General features: G+C 45.2%; 1 protein-coding gene across 1 annotated transcript; it reads left to right on the forward strand.

The window, feature by feature from the left end:
* The first annotated feature begins 5,446 nt into the window (after positions 1–5,446).
* Positions 5,447–13,661, forward strand: LOC130849351 (pregnancy-associated glycoprotein 2-like). The gene is made up of 9 exons (XM_057728172.1): positions 5,447–5,499; positions 6,973–7,123; positions 8,067–8,184; positions 8,278–8,396; positions 9,608–9,801; positions 10,037–10,153; positions 11,743–11,884; positions 11,970–12,068; positions 13,509–13,661. Exons 1-9 carry the CDS (start codon positions 5,447–5,449, stop codon positions 13,659–13,661), a joined length of 1,146 nt encoding a protein of 381 aa, XP_057584155.1.
* The last annotated feature ends 668 nt before the right edge of the window (positions 13,662–14,329 follow it).

Here is a 14,329-nt window from a genome sequence, read left to right on the forward strand (position 1 = left end):
TGGGATGGCACTGGATTATGATCAGCTTGAGGGGAGTGAAAGAGAACCACTTGAAGATCTGATAAAGGGGGGAAAGGTGAGAGCAGAACTGGTATTTATTTTTTTAACAGTAAATATCATGATCTGGGCTTAATAGAGACTCAGGTAAACAGTTTCTCAAACTCATTTTCCAAGTGCTCTTCATGGAACTATAAGTACTTTCTCTGTTGGTGAGAATCCACCAAAAAGATTAGGAATCAAAACTCTGGTTAATTACATATGCCATTTCATTATTTTCACATGAGTCCCTGCAGGGTATGACCCCTGTTGTACAGATGAAGGAAGTCTCCTCCAAACTTCTGGCTCCAGTACTGGTGACAAGCACATAGTAGGCCCTCAATAAATACATGTTGAATAACTGAATGGATGAATTCATAGATGTTTCCACAAGAACATCCTGCTGCATCCATATTGGGAGACATAGTGTGTCAGCAAGGCTTACTACCATAATATCAACCAAAAAAAGTCTGTCTTTGCTTCCCTAGATGAGCCTAAAGCCGGGGCTGGAGCTGTGTCTGTTAATGACCCCACTGTTCTTCAAGCTCTGTATTTGTAGCCTGTGCTACCAACATGAGGACAAAATCTGATCTTTATCAACTTTTTTTTTCTTTTTTGGCAGCGCTGCACAGCATCTGGAATCTTAGTGCCCCAACCAGGAATCAAATCAAAGTCCCCTGCATTGGAAGCATGCAGTTTTAACCACTGGACAACCAGGGATGCCTAAAGGGTGACTTTCGAAGCACCAATCTACACCCAACTTCCACTTATCTCCTTTACCCCCTACAGATGAAAGAGATTTATAGCCACCAGTGACAAAAAAGGTAAAAAAAATTAAAAAAAACCAAACAATCAAAAAAGCAAACAGATAGATCTTGGACACTTTTTGAAAAAGTGTAAATTGGTACAATCTTTTTGGAGATGACTTTTTCTTAAAATATGTATGGTCTTTTTCCCAGCAATTTTACTTCTAAGGTTTATGCTAAAGCAATGAACGGAAGCACCCAAAAACATAAATAGCAAGGATATAGTCCTCAGAGTCTCTTGCAAAAGGGAAAATCTGGGACATTCCCCAAAATCATTAAAGTTCCACAGCATAGACAGGCCATCATGTCATCAACCTCCTTAAAACTGTGTTTTAGGAGAATATTTAATGTGATGAGAAATCATTCCAATATGACATTGAGAGAAAAGAACAGAATACAAAACAACATGATCCCAGGTTTGCTAAGTACATGGAAGAGTGTGCAGTGTACTTACCAGGCATGTACATCCTGGAGCATTTCTGCCTGGGTTCAAATCCCACCTCTAACACCTACCAGTCATGTGACCTCAATAATTGGATTTTTGGACAGCGATTTCCTATTCTGTAAATTCGGGATAAGGATAGTTCCTCCCTCACTAATCATCAGGAAAATGGAAATCAAATGATAGTAAGATATTATCTCACATCCATCAGGATGGTCATTTTCATAAAGCAAAGTATAACAAGTGTTGACTAGGATGTGGAACCGTGTGCACAGTTGGTGGGGATGTAAAATGGTGTAGCCACTGGAGAACTTAATGGAGGTTCCTCAAAAAAATCCAAAAGAGAATTTCTATTTGATCCAGCAATCTCAATTCTGGGTAGTTAGTCCAAAAACTTAAAATAATGATCTCAAAGTGATATTTGTCCTCTCATATACATTGGAGCATCATTAACAATAGCCAAGATGTAGAAAAAACTTAGATGCATCGAGAGTTGGATGGATAAAGAAAATGTGGTAGAGACATACAATGGAATATCATTAGGGTTTAAAAAAGGTAAAAATTGTTCATTTACTTGGCTGTCCCAGGTCTTAGTTCTAGCACCTGGGATCTTTAGTTGTGGCATGCAAGATCTTTAGTGCAGGCATGTGAACTATTAGTTGGAGCAGGTTGAATGCAGTTCCCTCACCAGGCATCGAACCCAGGCCCCTGCATTGGGAGTGCCGAGTCTTCTCTACTGTACCACCAGAGAGGTCCCATTCCTGGCTGTTTACATATGTAATCTGTTTCAGTGGATTTGCTGCGATGCTGTAATTGAAATCTTACACCTTAATTCGGATTTCAACCCTGGAGGCTGGAACTCAAATGCCACCAAAATCCTGATTGAGACATGAACCCACATGGCCAGGACTCAAATCCATCCAAACCTCAGACTGGAACTCGACCCACATGGCCAGAATGCGAACCCGGCCAAAACCCTGATTGGAACTTGAGCCCGTGCTGCCGAGACTTGAAAGTGGCCAAAACCCCAAAGGCTTCCAAGTGAGATCAGATACCCATTTCAGGACTTAAGGAAGCTCAGTTTTTTGATGTCTCATCACAGGAAGAATGCAGTGAGAGGCAAACTGATCAGAAAGAAGTAGATTTATTTAGAGAGAAACACACTCCACAGACAGACTCTGGGTCACCTCAAAAGATGAGAAAGGCACCAGGGTATGGGGTTGACAGCTTTTATAGTGGTGGGTACTGCCATCTTGCACCCATTTGGTTCTATTCAGTTTATGTCATGTCCTCGGGCTATGTCATTCTTTTGAAAGTTGTGCCCTTCCCCCTTCAATTCCTGTTTCAAAATTGTCCCATGTTTTTCCTCTTCCTATGGATTCCTAAACATTTTGTCTGGCTCCCAGTGGTCTTTGAAAGCCCTCAGCTTTCTGGTCCTTCAAGATTCCCAGGCTTATCTTGTGCATTTCTGGGCCCAGCCCTGAAATCAGCCATCTTTTCAAGAATCTCTGGATCTTCTGGTGGGAAATGGTATTTAGAGGCCACAAGCTAGGCCTCAGGATAGTCACTGTTATCAAGTAGTCATTGCTTCTAGGCTTTTCAGTGGTCAGAGCCAAGAAGTAAAGATTTGCTTTTTTTAAAAAAGGAAAATAATTCATTGTTACAAACATATTTCCAATTCAAGTTTGAAGACAGCAGGGTTTTACTTAAGCTTTTGGTTTGTATACTTCAATCTCTTTCCTCTCTTCCACTGAAGGTCTTGCTTCATAACAACATGAGTGTTAATTGCTTACTTGCTTTAACTTGTATGCACATATATACAATACTTTCAAAATAATGGTAGCAATATCACCAACACTAAGGTGTTATAGTTTTAGATTTCATTGGATTTTTGTTTTTCATTTTGTTTTGGATGGAAGGTGTTTTTGTTTGTTTGTCTTTGTCTTGAGAAGGTATCCCACTCTGAGTGTAGAGTCAAAATTCTGCATTTTAAAGTCCCTTAATTAATGTGTTGTTCTGTGTGGTTATGTCACCAATTTGATAGAATTAGGCTCATTTGTTTGGGTTCTCAATATCGACAGATGCTTTTATTTATCTGTTTTTTTGAATCTGTAACACATGTACGTGGTTGCAAAGTCAAACTATAAAGCAAGAAAAATCTATCTTCTGTCCCGGCCTCCGCCCCAGAAATTATGCTTTTTATTAGCTTTTTTTATATTCTTCCACTGTTTTGTTTGAAAATAGACTTATATATGCATGGAAAAGCAACAAACTATAGGTAGTCTTCTGGTGCCTCTTTTATATAAAACTAAGCAGTATACCCTGAAGATCTTATCCATTCTATGCCTCCCTCCATTCCCATTTTACACAATTGTTCACATGCCCTATGCCTTACTCAAAATGCCCAAGTTGATGGTCACTTCAGGTATGTTTCTAATCTTTTGCTTTTGCAAACAATGTTGCAGTGAATAGCTTGTACATATATCTTTTTGTTATTTTGCCTCTTTATCTTTGGGATAGGTCCCTACAAGGAGCATTGCAGAGCTAAGTGGTATTTGTGTGCATCATTTGCTAGATGCTGTCAAATCCCCTATGTATGGATTGAACTACAAAAACTGAAGTTTAACATAGTGCAAATATGAGTACAAAATGGCAGCTCCCACGTATCACCCTCCTGGTGACCCGGCCAGCATCCCTTTGTTCTTCCCAAGGAACCGGCCTGGATAGACATCCCCCAGAAACACATGGGCCCTGGGAATCCTGGAAGGAGCCATAAAACTCCATCATCTTAATTTTGTCAGGAATAACATTTCAACAGCTATACTATTCATCTCAGTCTGAGTAAGAGTTCTGAGTGGTCTTTTCTGTCTTCTTTGAGAGATTAGATCCTTCAAAATTATTTCTCTCTATGTTTGGTTTGGTAGACAAAATGTTTCAAGGCATGGATCGTATAGGGTAATTAAATCAGAAACTAAGCAAGTGGACATTATTAAATTCATTGATGTACAGGACCCTGGTGAACTTTCTTTACAAATGGAAGTAAAAATAACATGGTTAAGATGCATTCAGTCTCTTAATCATTCGACCAACATGAATTGAACCCGCTCTCAGTTAGCTCTGTACTCCCAAATCTAGGCAAGAAATAAACACCTGCACAGCCTGCAGGCTAAATTCAGCACACAGTTATTTCAGGTTTGGCTCCCATGATGTTTTGGGAAGAAAAAAAAATGTTGATTCTGACTTCACTTGAAAAATTTGCCAATCAGGCTGCTTTCTAGCATGGCAGATGTTGGTTGGAGCTGAGGAGAGGCTGTCCACCCTGGTAGAGCATGTGTGCCTGCCATGTGTCCATGATGCCCTCCCAGCTTTTCCAATCATTTCTTTTGCCTCCTGGGCCATGATTTTGTGAGAACCGCCCTAGACTGCTAGCTGCCTGAGGATAAGGACCACCTGTGTCTTACTTGACTTTGACTTTCCAGCATGTAACCAAGACCCCTGCACACCAGTTCCTCTGTATATGTTTCTTGGATGCTATGAACTACCTTGTGGATGCATGCATCACTGTCTTTCAATACTGATACATAGCAAATGCAATATTACTGTAGCCTAGATTTTTCATGCAGATTCACATTATAAGAGATCCTGATCTGTGCCATCTGTCCCACTACCTAAAGCCACTCACTCGTATGTCACTGGGCTGCCCCTCAAGTGTTCTCTTTGCCATCTGATATCTTTCCCCCCTAGCAATTCAATCTCCATTGAGCATGGCAATTCACATCCCATGTGCAGCTGGGAAGATTACACGAGATCAAGGATGTCAAGCATGCCCCCTAGCATTTGCTTTTATTACGTTAGTAGGAGTGTTTAGTCTCCAAGTTGGCAAGTCTTCCGACTCTAATTTAGTCCATGCAGTTCAGTTTGGCTTTGCAGCCAAGCCCCACACAAAATATTACAGTAGAAATCTCTGTATTCTGAGAATGTTCGAAGTCCACTCCCCAAGGACACAAATGGAGGTAAAGATTTTATCGAGAGGTTCATATTTCTTATCATATCTATTAGTGACCTAAAGGGGACAATTATGGCAGGTCAGAGCATATATAACTAGAAGTTCTTGGCCACCACTGCATGCTCTTTCCTGTGTAATTGCAGCTGGGAAAGTAACATGAAGTGGTTTGGGATCCTCAGCCTGGTGGCCCTCTCAGAGTGCCTAGTCATGTAAGTACAGAGACTGTAAGTGGAATTACCTCTCTGGTGCTTTTCTTGTCCCCTTATTCTTCAACCCCAAATGTTTAGAACGGAATGTAATCATTCCCTGCCAATCTCTCTCTCTCTCTCTCTCTCTCTCTCTCTTTTTAACTGTATTTATTTACCTTAAGCGGTACTGGGTCTTTGTGCTTAGCACAGGATTTCTCTAGTTGTGGCGAGCAGGGGCTATTCATCATTGCAATGCAGACATATCTCTTTGTGTTGGCTTCTCTTCTTGTGGAGCAGGGGCTGTAGGTGCACAGGCTTCAGTAATTGTGTTCCTGGGCTCAGTAGATGTGTCTCACCTGCTCTATAGTGCAGGCTCTGTTTTTGTGGCACATCGACATACTTGTTCCCTGACATGTGGGTTCTTCCTGGCCCAGAGATTGAACTTGTGTTCCCACCATTGGCAGGGGGATTCTTTACTAGTGTGCCACCAGGGAAGCCCTTGCCTGACACTCTTCAAGTATAACTCACACTTATTGATGAGTATCTTGCCAGGGGCACTGTGGGGCCCAAGATGCGTGAGATCAGCCTTCAGGGTTGCCACAGCTCTGGGGGGAGCCAGTCACAGCATGGCCTATGTGAAAATGGCACTCCTTGGAAATGTTCAATGCACAGCATCTGCAACTGTAAGTGTGGCCCTATGGAAGAGCATTTCTCCTGTATTTGCTTCTTGTCTTCTCTCTGCTCTCTCTGTATTTCTGTGTGAATGTGTCTATCTCTTCATCTCTGTGACTCCCTTTCTCTCTCCATCTCTTTGGCTGTCTCTGTGCATACAGAGCTCTCAGAGTTTTTTTTTCTTTCTATTTTGACTCTTCCCTGCTTCCCCAGCCTCTTAATTTCCTAATTTTTACCCCATCTCCTAGCTTCCTCTCTCACCCCTTTCTTCTGCTTGAGCACAGGAGAAAGAACACTGAGGCTACGTCTAGGCTCTTTTACCTCCAACAAACAGTGTGACCACAGCCAAGTCACAAACTTCCTGCATTTCAAATTCTCACCTGTAAAAAGAAGATATTGATGCCCATTCTAATTGCGTCCCAGAGCTTCTCTGAAAAAGATACAGTGGGATGGCAATAGCAATGGCAAAGGGTGTCATTGGCAAGTCTTCCTACACATCAGGTGCATTATATCCATCATCTCACTTAATACCCACAACAGTGCATAACGGGGATGCGGGTTATTGTATCCCACCTTTTGACTGATGGCAAAACAGAGACTCCAGATGGTCATATGACTTACTCAAGATTACACAACAGAAATTGTATTCAAATCAAGGTTTTTGCCCTGGTCTTTGCATGGCGTCCTGATAAGAACATGACACATAAAAATTCCCAGAAAATGCACAGCACCGTTACAATTTAAGGTAAGACAGTCATACAATAACAAGGACAGCTGATTGCTGCCCCTTCTTTGTTTCCTTTTCACAATGCTACATGAAAGTATCCCTCTAACGAAGGTGAAGACCATGCGAGAGACGTTCGGAGAGAAAAACCTGCTGACAAATTTCCTGGATGACAACACTGACAACAGGGCCCAGAATGTTGCTGATGACAGAAATACTACCCTTCACCCCCTGAAGAACCACCTGGATGTGAGTGTGGGGGGAGGATGGTGCTCCGCAGCGCCCCCTGGGGCTCTGCCCTAGCACTGGGGTTCACCTGGAGGTAGCAGGCTTGATGTTGGGGCTGAGGCTCCTGCAGACAGCAGGAACACTGGGGAACAGGGACCTCATTCCAAAAGGAAAAGGGACTCTCATTCTCATCTCTTTGTCTGTGGTGACTGGGCCCGTCAATGACAAGTGGGCAAGTAAATATCCATTTTTGTGCCAACAATAAGTCATTAGTTTGGGGGAGATTGTTCTTTTTGATCTAAGTTAGCTGCAGAGTCACAGATGAAAGGTGAGCCATGTCTGATCAAAAGATAAAGCCAACTGCACATCAAGTTTGAAACCCCAGGCCGAGGAAGGTCATCCTCTGCAGATCCAAGGACACCAGAACAAAGTTACTGAGCCCTATGGTCTGTGATACCATAAAAATCTAACACTCTGGTTATTGTTATTGATTTTAAAAAAGGTCTCATGTCTCCTTCAAGAATGCATAGGCCAGCCTGAGTGATAGGCAGAGAGTAAATACCTGTCCAATAAAGGACCAACTGTCTGGTATAAGTGACATGGTCTGACATTAGAGGAAGTGTCCTAGGATGACCTAGGGTCACCACCTGGAGAAGGAAACACTGAAAGGGAGACTGGAGAGCTTCTCAAATGGAGGCACTGGGACTTCCCTGGAGGTTCAGTGGTTAAGACTCTGCTCTAGTGCTGCACTGACGTGAGTTTGCTACCTGGTTAGTGAATTAAGACTGCACATGGGAAAAAAAAAAGATCAAATGAAAGTAGCAGCCTGAGCAGAAGATGTGAGGTGGGATCGTTTCAAAATGATTTCAAGAGATATGGGACACCTCAAGGCAGGCAGCACTCAGGGAATCAAGTCTGGCCAAGGCAGCCAGGCCTGCCCTAACCACACTGCCTCGGTCCCTAGCTGGCCTACATGGGAAACATCACCATTGGAACACCCCCTCAGGAGTTCAGTGTTGTCTTCGACACCGGGTCATCTGATTTTTGGGTGCACTCCACCCGCTGTTACAGTCCCACATGCCGTGAGTACCCACCCACAGCTGATCATATACTTCCCCTCCCACTCACTTCTCCATCCTTGGCACCTGAGGGATACTCATCACTTGTGTCTGCAGGTAAGCACAAGCTCTTTAACCCTCACTTGTCCACCACTTGCCGGCTCTCAGGCCAGCCCATTAACTTGAAATACACCTCTGGAGGGATTGATGGATTCCTTGTCTATGACACCATTCGGGTAAGTGGAAGCCCGAAGTAGAGTCAGGTCTGGCCCTGGGAGTGAGCACTGCTTATGAAACAGATGCAGTACCAACTGGGAGGGGCCTGCCATTACCACAGTACCCTAGTGGCTGTCCCCGACCCCACATCACTTGCTCCTGGGCAAACAGTGCCAGTGCTTACATAGAAACTCCCAGAATGGCTAACACAGAGAGTGTCTTTGGGTGTGGATTTGCAGCTCCTTTGCCCATGATCAGCTCAAGGTTAATTTTGCTGGGAGCAGGGAGAGAGGGGAAAAAGCACCCACTTTTCTATTCTCAGAATATACTGGACACTTTCCAGGTATAATGTGTTTACTCCTGAAACAAACCCACACAGAAAGTACTATGATTAGCTCCATCATAGAGAAGATGGAACTGACGTGCAGAGAGCAAGGGCTTTGCCAAGGTCATGCATTTGGTGGAGCTGGGGTGGCCAGTTAGGTTTCACGCACGTGTGAGATATTTGCAGAGAGGTTAAAATGTTCTTTGGTCTGCTGAGATTGCTGAGGGATTCAGGCATCTGGAAGGGAAAGCAGGGGACCACCAATGTCAGAAGGATCTGATAAATGTCTTCTAACTCTAGGGGGCCTTTGAGAGACCAATAAAATCTATGGCCTGCCTCCCCCAAGGGGACTGAGTACTCTTTAAATCTCTCTCTCTCTCTCTCTCTCTCTCACACACACACACACACACACACACACACACGCATGCAGGCATGTTTTCCAGGCAGAATTTCATAAGAAACCTGTCAGTGACATTTTGTAATGGGCTTCTTTCCTCCTGGGCAGCTGCGTAATCACCAATGCATTGCAATGAATTCTGTTTATTGGTGTCATCTGATCATAGTGATGCCAAAGAGAAGACTACCCTGTTCTCTCCTCATTTTACCCTCAAGTGGGAATCATTAGGTCCTGTCCTAATTCTCAGTTTCCCCAACTTTACAGATGACATGAGGCCAGTTTGACTCACTTCACATGGTGTGTGTAGGAGCAGCAGGGGATGGTTAAAATCCACAGCCCTGCACAAATGTGACCTGAAAGCCTGTCCCAGCTTGATCTAACTTTCTGAGGTACAGCCAGGGAAGAGGCAGGCCTCAGGTCTACTCTGAGGTGCTAATGGGTCACCGCACCATCCCATTCCCAGTCCCCTTTCCGAAAACTTTAAGTGGCAAAACTCTCCTCTCCCACAGATCGGGAAACTCATTGACCTGGGCCAGGCATTTGGTCTGAGCCAGAAACTGATTGGGTTCACAAATTGCGTTTTTGATGGCGTCCTGGGCCTGGGCTTCCCCAGCCTCTCACAGGCAGGGATCACCCCCGTGTTCGACAACCTGAAGACACAAGGCATGATTCCTCAGCCTATCTTTGCCTTCTACCTGAGCAAGTAAGTCTGAACTGGACAAGACCTCTCTCTAAATCGGGTGTGAGATGCTTTCAGTTTCATAAAAAGTTTTACACCACCTGATAAAGAAGTTTCCTGAGAGACAGTCTAGCACAACATAACTATAGCCACAGGGTGACACCTGGCCCTGCCACTGGTGTGTGAATAAGCACAGCCCTCTGACCGTGAGTGGTGTTATTCTCATAAAATGAGCCCTCCTTCTTCCTTCTTTCCTCAGTGGGAAGCAGAATGGCAGCATGGTGATGTTTGGTGGGGTGGACCACAGTTACCACAAAGGAGAGCTCAAGTGGATACCAGTGTCCCGGACACATTTCTGGCAGATAACCATGAACCGGTAGGTCTCTCCCTCTGAGGCCACTCCAAGTGATGCTCACACACGTGCACATGGACACATGCAGAAACACACAAATGAACATACAGACACACAGTCACACACAGACTCATACACTCCACCCACAAACACACACAAAGATTCACATGTAAACACACACATTGGCACATATATAAACATGCGCAGGAACACAGATACACAAACACACACAGACACTGAGAGAGACACACAGGCGCGCACACACACACACACACACACACACAGATACACTTACAGACAGAAACACAAACAGACAGGCAGACACACAGATACCCTCACTACCCATGGGCTCATAATCCCCCCAGGCCTCCTGACCAGGGCCCTGATGAGGGTCCTGAACAGGGTCCTGAGGGGTGTGTGCAGCCCAGGGAGGGCTGCACCCACTGTGCTGTGAGGCAGAGGGCATGGTTTGAGGACCTTAAACTGTGGTGAAAACAGGATCAGGGAGAATTTCACCAGCCTGAACAGGGTTGTGATAAGATAACAAACTATCCAGAGCTACCCGGCCCCCAAGGAATTCTTAGTACAAAAATTGCTAGGTTAAAAACAGGGAAAGTCCCGGACAAAATGGTAGCGCTTCTCCTTAGGGAGAAGCTTACCAGCAGTGGAGAGGGTTTGGCTGCACTCTTGAGACATGACAGCATCTCATACAAAGAAACACTCCCACTACCCATGCCATCGAAACCCCCATTCCAGGCACAGTAGGGCAGAGGCTGCGACAGAGAGAATCAGGAAGCTGGGATGCAGGAATGGCCTGAGAACTAGGGGCAATAACTAATGGGATTCTGTGTGATACCCTTAGACAGAAGCTTATGGGTCCTTTAGACGACACCTGGGCTACGTGGGCATCACCTGGCTGTGTGCCTCAGAGTCTGACCTGAGTGTGAGGGCTGAGCTGGAAAACAGCCTCTCCCAGGGCAGCCTGATTTCAACTCTTCAACACTCTGAGCATCTGCTGCCCCACAGAACATCTATCTTCACTATGTGCATTGACCTATTATTTGTCAGACACAATGCAAAGGACTCTGGTTATTCCTCATACATTTCTTCACCTACACAGTTACTCACTTATTCATTCATTCATTCACTCAACAAATTTACATTGTACATTCAATGTGTGAGGGGCACTTGAGGGATGTGCTGCGGATACCACTTGCCCTTACATCTAGTGAGGCAGATGTACAAGAAATGTGTCGCATACATAACGAATTACCACTTTGGTACTTGCTACACATGAGGATGAGTGTACACAGTGTGACCAAGACAGGAGCTTGATCTAGTCTGACTTCCCTGGAAGACTTCCCTGGAAGAGTGACATTTAAGGTAAAACATGGATGATGAGAAGAAATTAAGTAGATAAATGGGATGGGTGTCCTCCAGGAAGCGCTACCAGAACATGTCAAGAAGACAAAGAAGATAATGTGACCAGAGCATAGGAAAACAGAGTGAGGAGATGAGCTGAAGGGCTTTTGCGGAGACAGGCAGAGAGAAGGTCAGTTGTGGGGGAGACTTCAGAGTGATCCTGGTGCCCAATTTCTCCCACTATTTCACAGCATCACCATGAATGGGATAACTGTTGGTTGTTTCATCGGCTGCCAGGGCATTTTGGATACCGGAGGTTCAATGCTGCTTGGACCACTGGAACTGGTCAACACCATCCAGAAGCTCATCAGCGCCAGGCGTATTGGTCTAGAGGTGAAGGAACACGGCATAGGGTCACTCTGAGGATCTCCACATACCAGGGGTCACCTGGTCAACCACTCTTCTCTTTCTCTAACAGTATGTGGTTCCGTGTAACATCATCAGGCAACTGCCTAGTATCATCTTCACCATCAATGGCAATGACTACCCAGTGCCTGCTGAAGCCTACATCTGGAAGGTAAGCGGTCAACCCAGGAGGATGGTTCTCAAACCTGGGCATTGCAGAAACCCTTGGGCTGCTGCTGGGAGGAGGTGGCCTTCTTCAGGCCAAGCCACACCCCTGTAGATGCTGCTGAGCCCCTGAGGCTGGGCCAGGGCCGCCCACAAAGTCAACACCATGAGGATAAGAACATTCTGGGACATCCATCATCTTGAAATAAATGGAGACACCACCCTGTGCCACCATGGTGTGAGGCACAAGGAGAGGGGACATTTAGGGTCACTACCTTCAAAGAGCTTCCGTTCCACCAAAGCCCTAAGATGGATGAAATTGAAGAGTCAGCTTTCCCAATCCCTGAAACAGGCCAAGTGACAAGTGGGCTTGTTGGGGACAGTCTCAGTGTGTTTTCCCACCATAATGACTAACAGACTCCCTTCCAATCTCAAACTTGTCCTGGTTGGATGATCAATTCCATGGTTCCCCTAGACCACACTTCACCTTGCTAAGACCCGGTTCCTGCTCTGGGAGGTTGGCTGCCAGGTCCCTCTGTGGGGAGGTTGAATGCTCATGTGAGGAAAGGGTTCACAGTGACTGCACAGCCCCAGCACAGGGTTGAGGTTTAAGGTTAGCTCCCAATGAGAGTTCAGAGGAGACTGATGAGTTCAAAGAAGGCTTTGAGGAAGACAAGGATTTCAACAACAGGCAACCCCGAGACTCATGGCGGCATGAGGAGGCCTCCTTGGGATGATGCAAATCTACACTGGACTCCATGCAAATGGCACTGCCAGAGGCTGGGTCAGGGAGTGCTGGGGCCAGATTAGGAGTGATGAGGGCTTCAAACAAAAGGAACACCAGGGTAATTCACCCAGCACAACCTGGGTTGAAGGATGCTTCCTAGAGAAGCTGAGCTCAGTGCTAAAGAGCAGTATCTGGGGGAGTGGGAGAAGAAAAGGCATTGCCTGCAGAGAAAAGAGTGAGCATGTGTCAGAGGTATACTTGATGTACAATGTTGTGTTAATTTCTTCTGTACAGCAAATTGACTCAGTTTTGTTTATATGTTTTTATATACATATATATATATACACATATATATTATGTGTATATGTGTGTGTATATATGGATGTATTCTTTTTCCTATTATTTTCCATTATGATTTGTCATGGGATATTGCATATAGTTCCCTGTAGGACCTTGTTGTTTATCCACCCTCCATTTAGTAGTTTGCAGCTGCTAATCCCAAACTCCTATCTTTCCTCTGCCACACCCTTCCCTGAGGGCAACCACGTGTCTCAGCCATTCCTCTTTTTGAATGGGCACCACACTTCCACAGCTGCTGAGAGAGCCATTTGGTTCTTACTAAAGGAGAGAAATGAAACCAAGAAGCTGTTGGCCCTGGAGACTGAAGGGAGTGACAGATAAGAGATCAGACTCACTGGGATGTATTCCTATCTCCCCCAGAGTTCTCAAGGTATATGTTTCAGCACTTTTGGTGGGAGAACACAGATCTGGAGACAGACGGAGACCTGGATCCTGGGTGACGTCTTCCTGAGGCTGTATTTCTCAGTTTATGATCGGGGAAGCAACAGGATTGGCCTGGCTCCCGCAGTGTAAATGCTGGGGCTGCTTCAGGAATCAGTCAGGCCTACTCCAAGCACACTCACTCAGACATAGGGCACTCCCACCCAGAGATGGTAGTGAACTGTGCTTGGTGCTCTGCAAAGCCTTATTCTCAGTAGAATAAAAGATTCCATTCCCAATGGTGCTAATGAGAATCAGTGCCTCTGTTTGACTCAAGGAAGTGCATCATAATCGGGCAGGATCTAGAACCTCTTCTGAACCACAGGTGTGAGGGAGCCAAACAACAACTATCTTCAAGGAAAAGAGGAGCCTAACTGGAAGGATCCTGGGGATCTGGGATGCAGGCACGAGAGCAAGTCCAAACACTGGACCCAAGAATCAGAAGCCTTGAGCTCATGTTTACTCTCCCTCACTCTTTCCCTTCTCTCATCTTTTATTCTCCTAGCCTGATAGCTTTCCTCCCTCAGGCTTCTACATGTATATTCCCAAGGTGTCTCAAGTGTAAGTAAAGAAGCTCAGAAAACATCAGAGTACCAGGGACAGCTCTGAATCATTCAACTCAGGTCATGTGTCCAGCCCTGGACAAACCATCCTGGCAGGTGCATGGAGCACTATGATTGGCTTTACTTGGCCACGAGGCCCTGCCCAACATGATTGACAGTTTCTTCCAGCACCACATGACTGGAGCTGAGCAGAGGCAG

Source organism: Hippopotamus amphibius, chromosome 3, assembly GCF_030028045.1.
Source record: "Hippopotamus amphibius kiboko isolate mHipAmp2 chromosome 3, mHipAmp2.hap2, whole genome shotgun sequence".
In the NCBI taxonomy this organism is placed as follows: Eukaryota; Metazoa; Chordata; class Mammalia; order Artiodactyla; family Hippopotamidae; genus Hippopotamus; species Hippopotamus amphibius.

Coding starts and splice junctions, on each gene's coding strand:
- LOC130849351 (XM_057728172.1), top strand. CDS start 5,447: ATGAAGTGGTTTGGGATCCTCAGCCTGGTGGCCCTCTCAGAGTGCCTA. Junction 7,124..8,066: donor CCCTGAAGAACCACCTGGAT/GTGAGTGTGGGG, acceptor CTCGGTCCCTAG/CTGGCCTACATGGGAAACAT. Junction 9,802..10,036: donor TTTGCCTTCTACCTGAGCAA/GTAAGTCTGAAC, acceptor TTCTTTCCTCAG/TGGGAAGCAGAATGGCAGCA.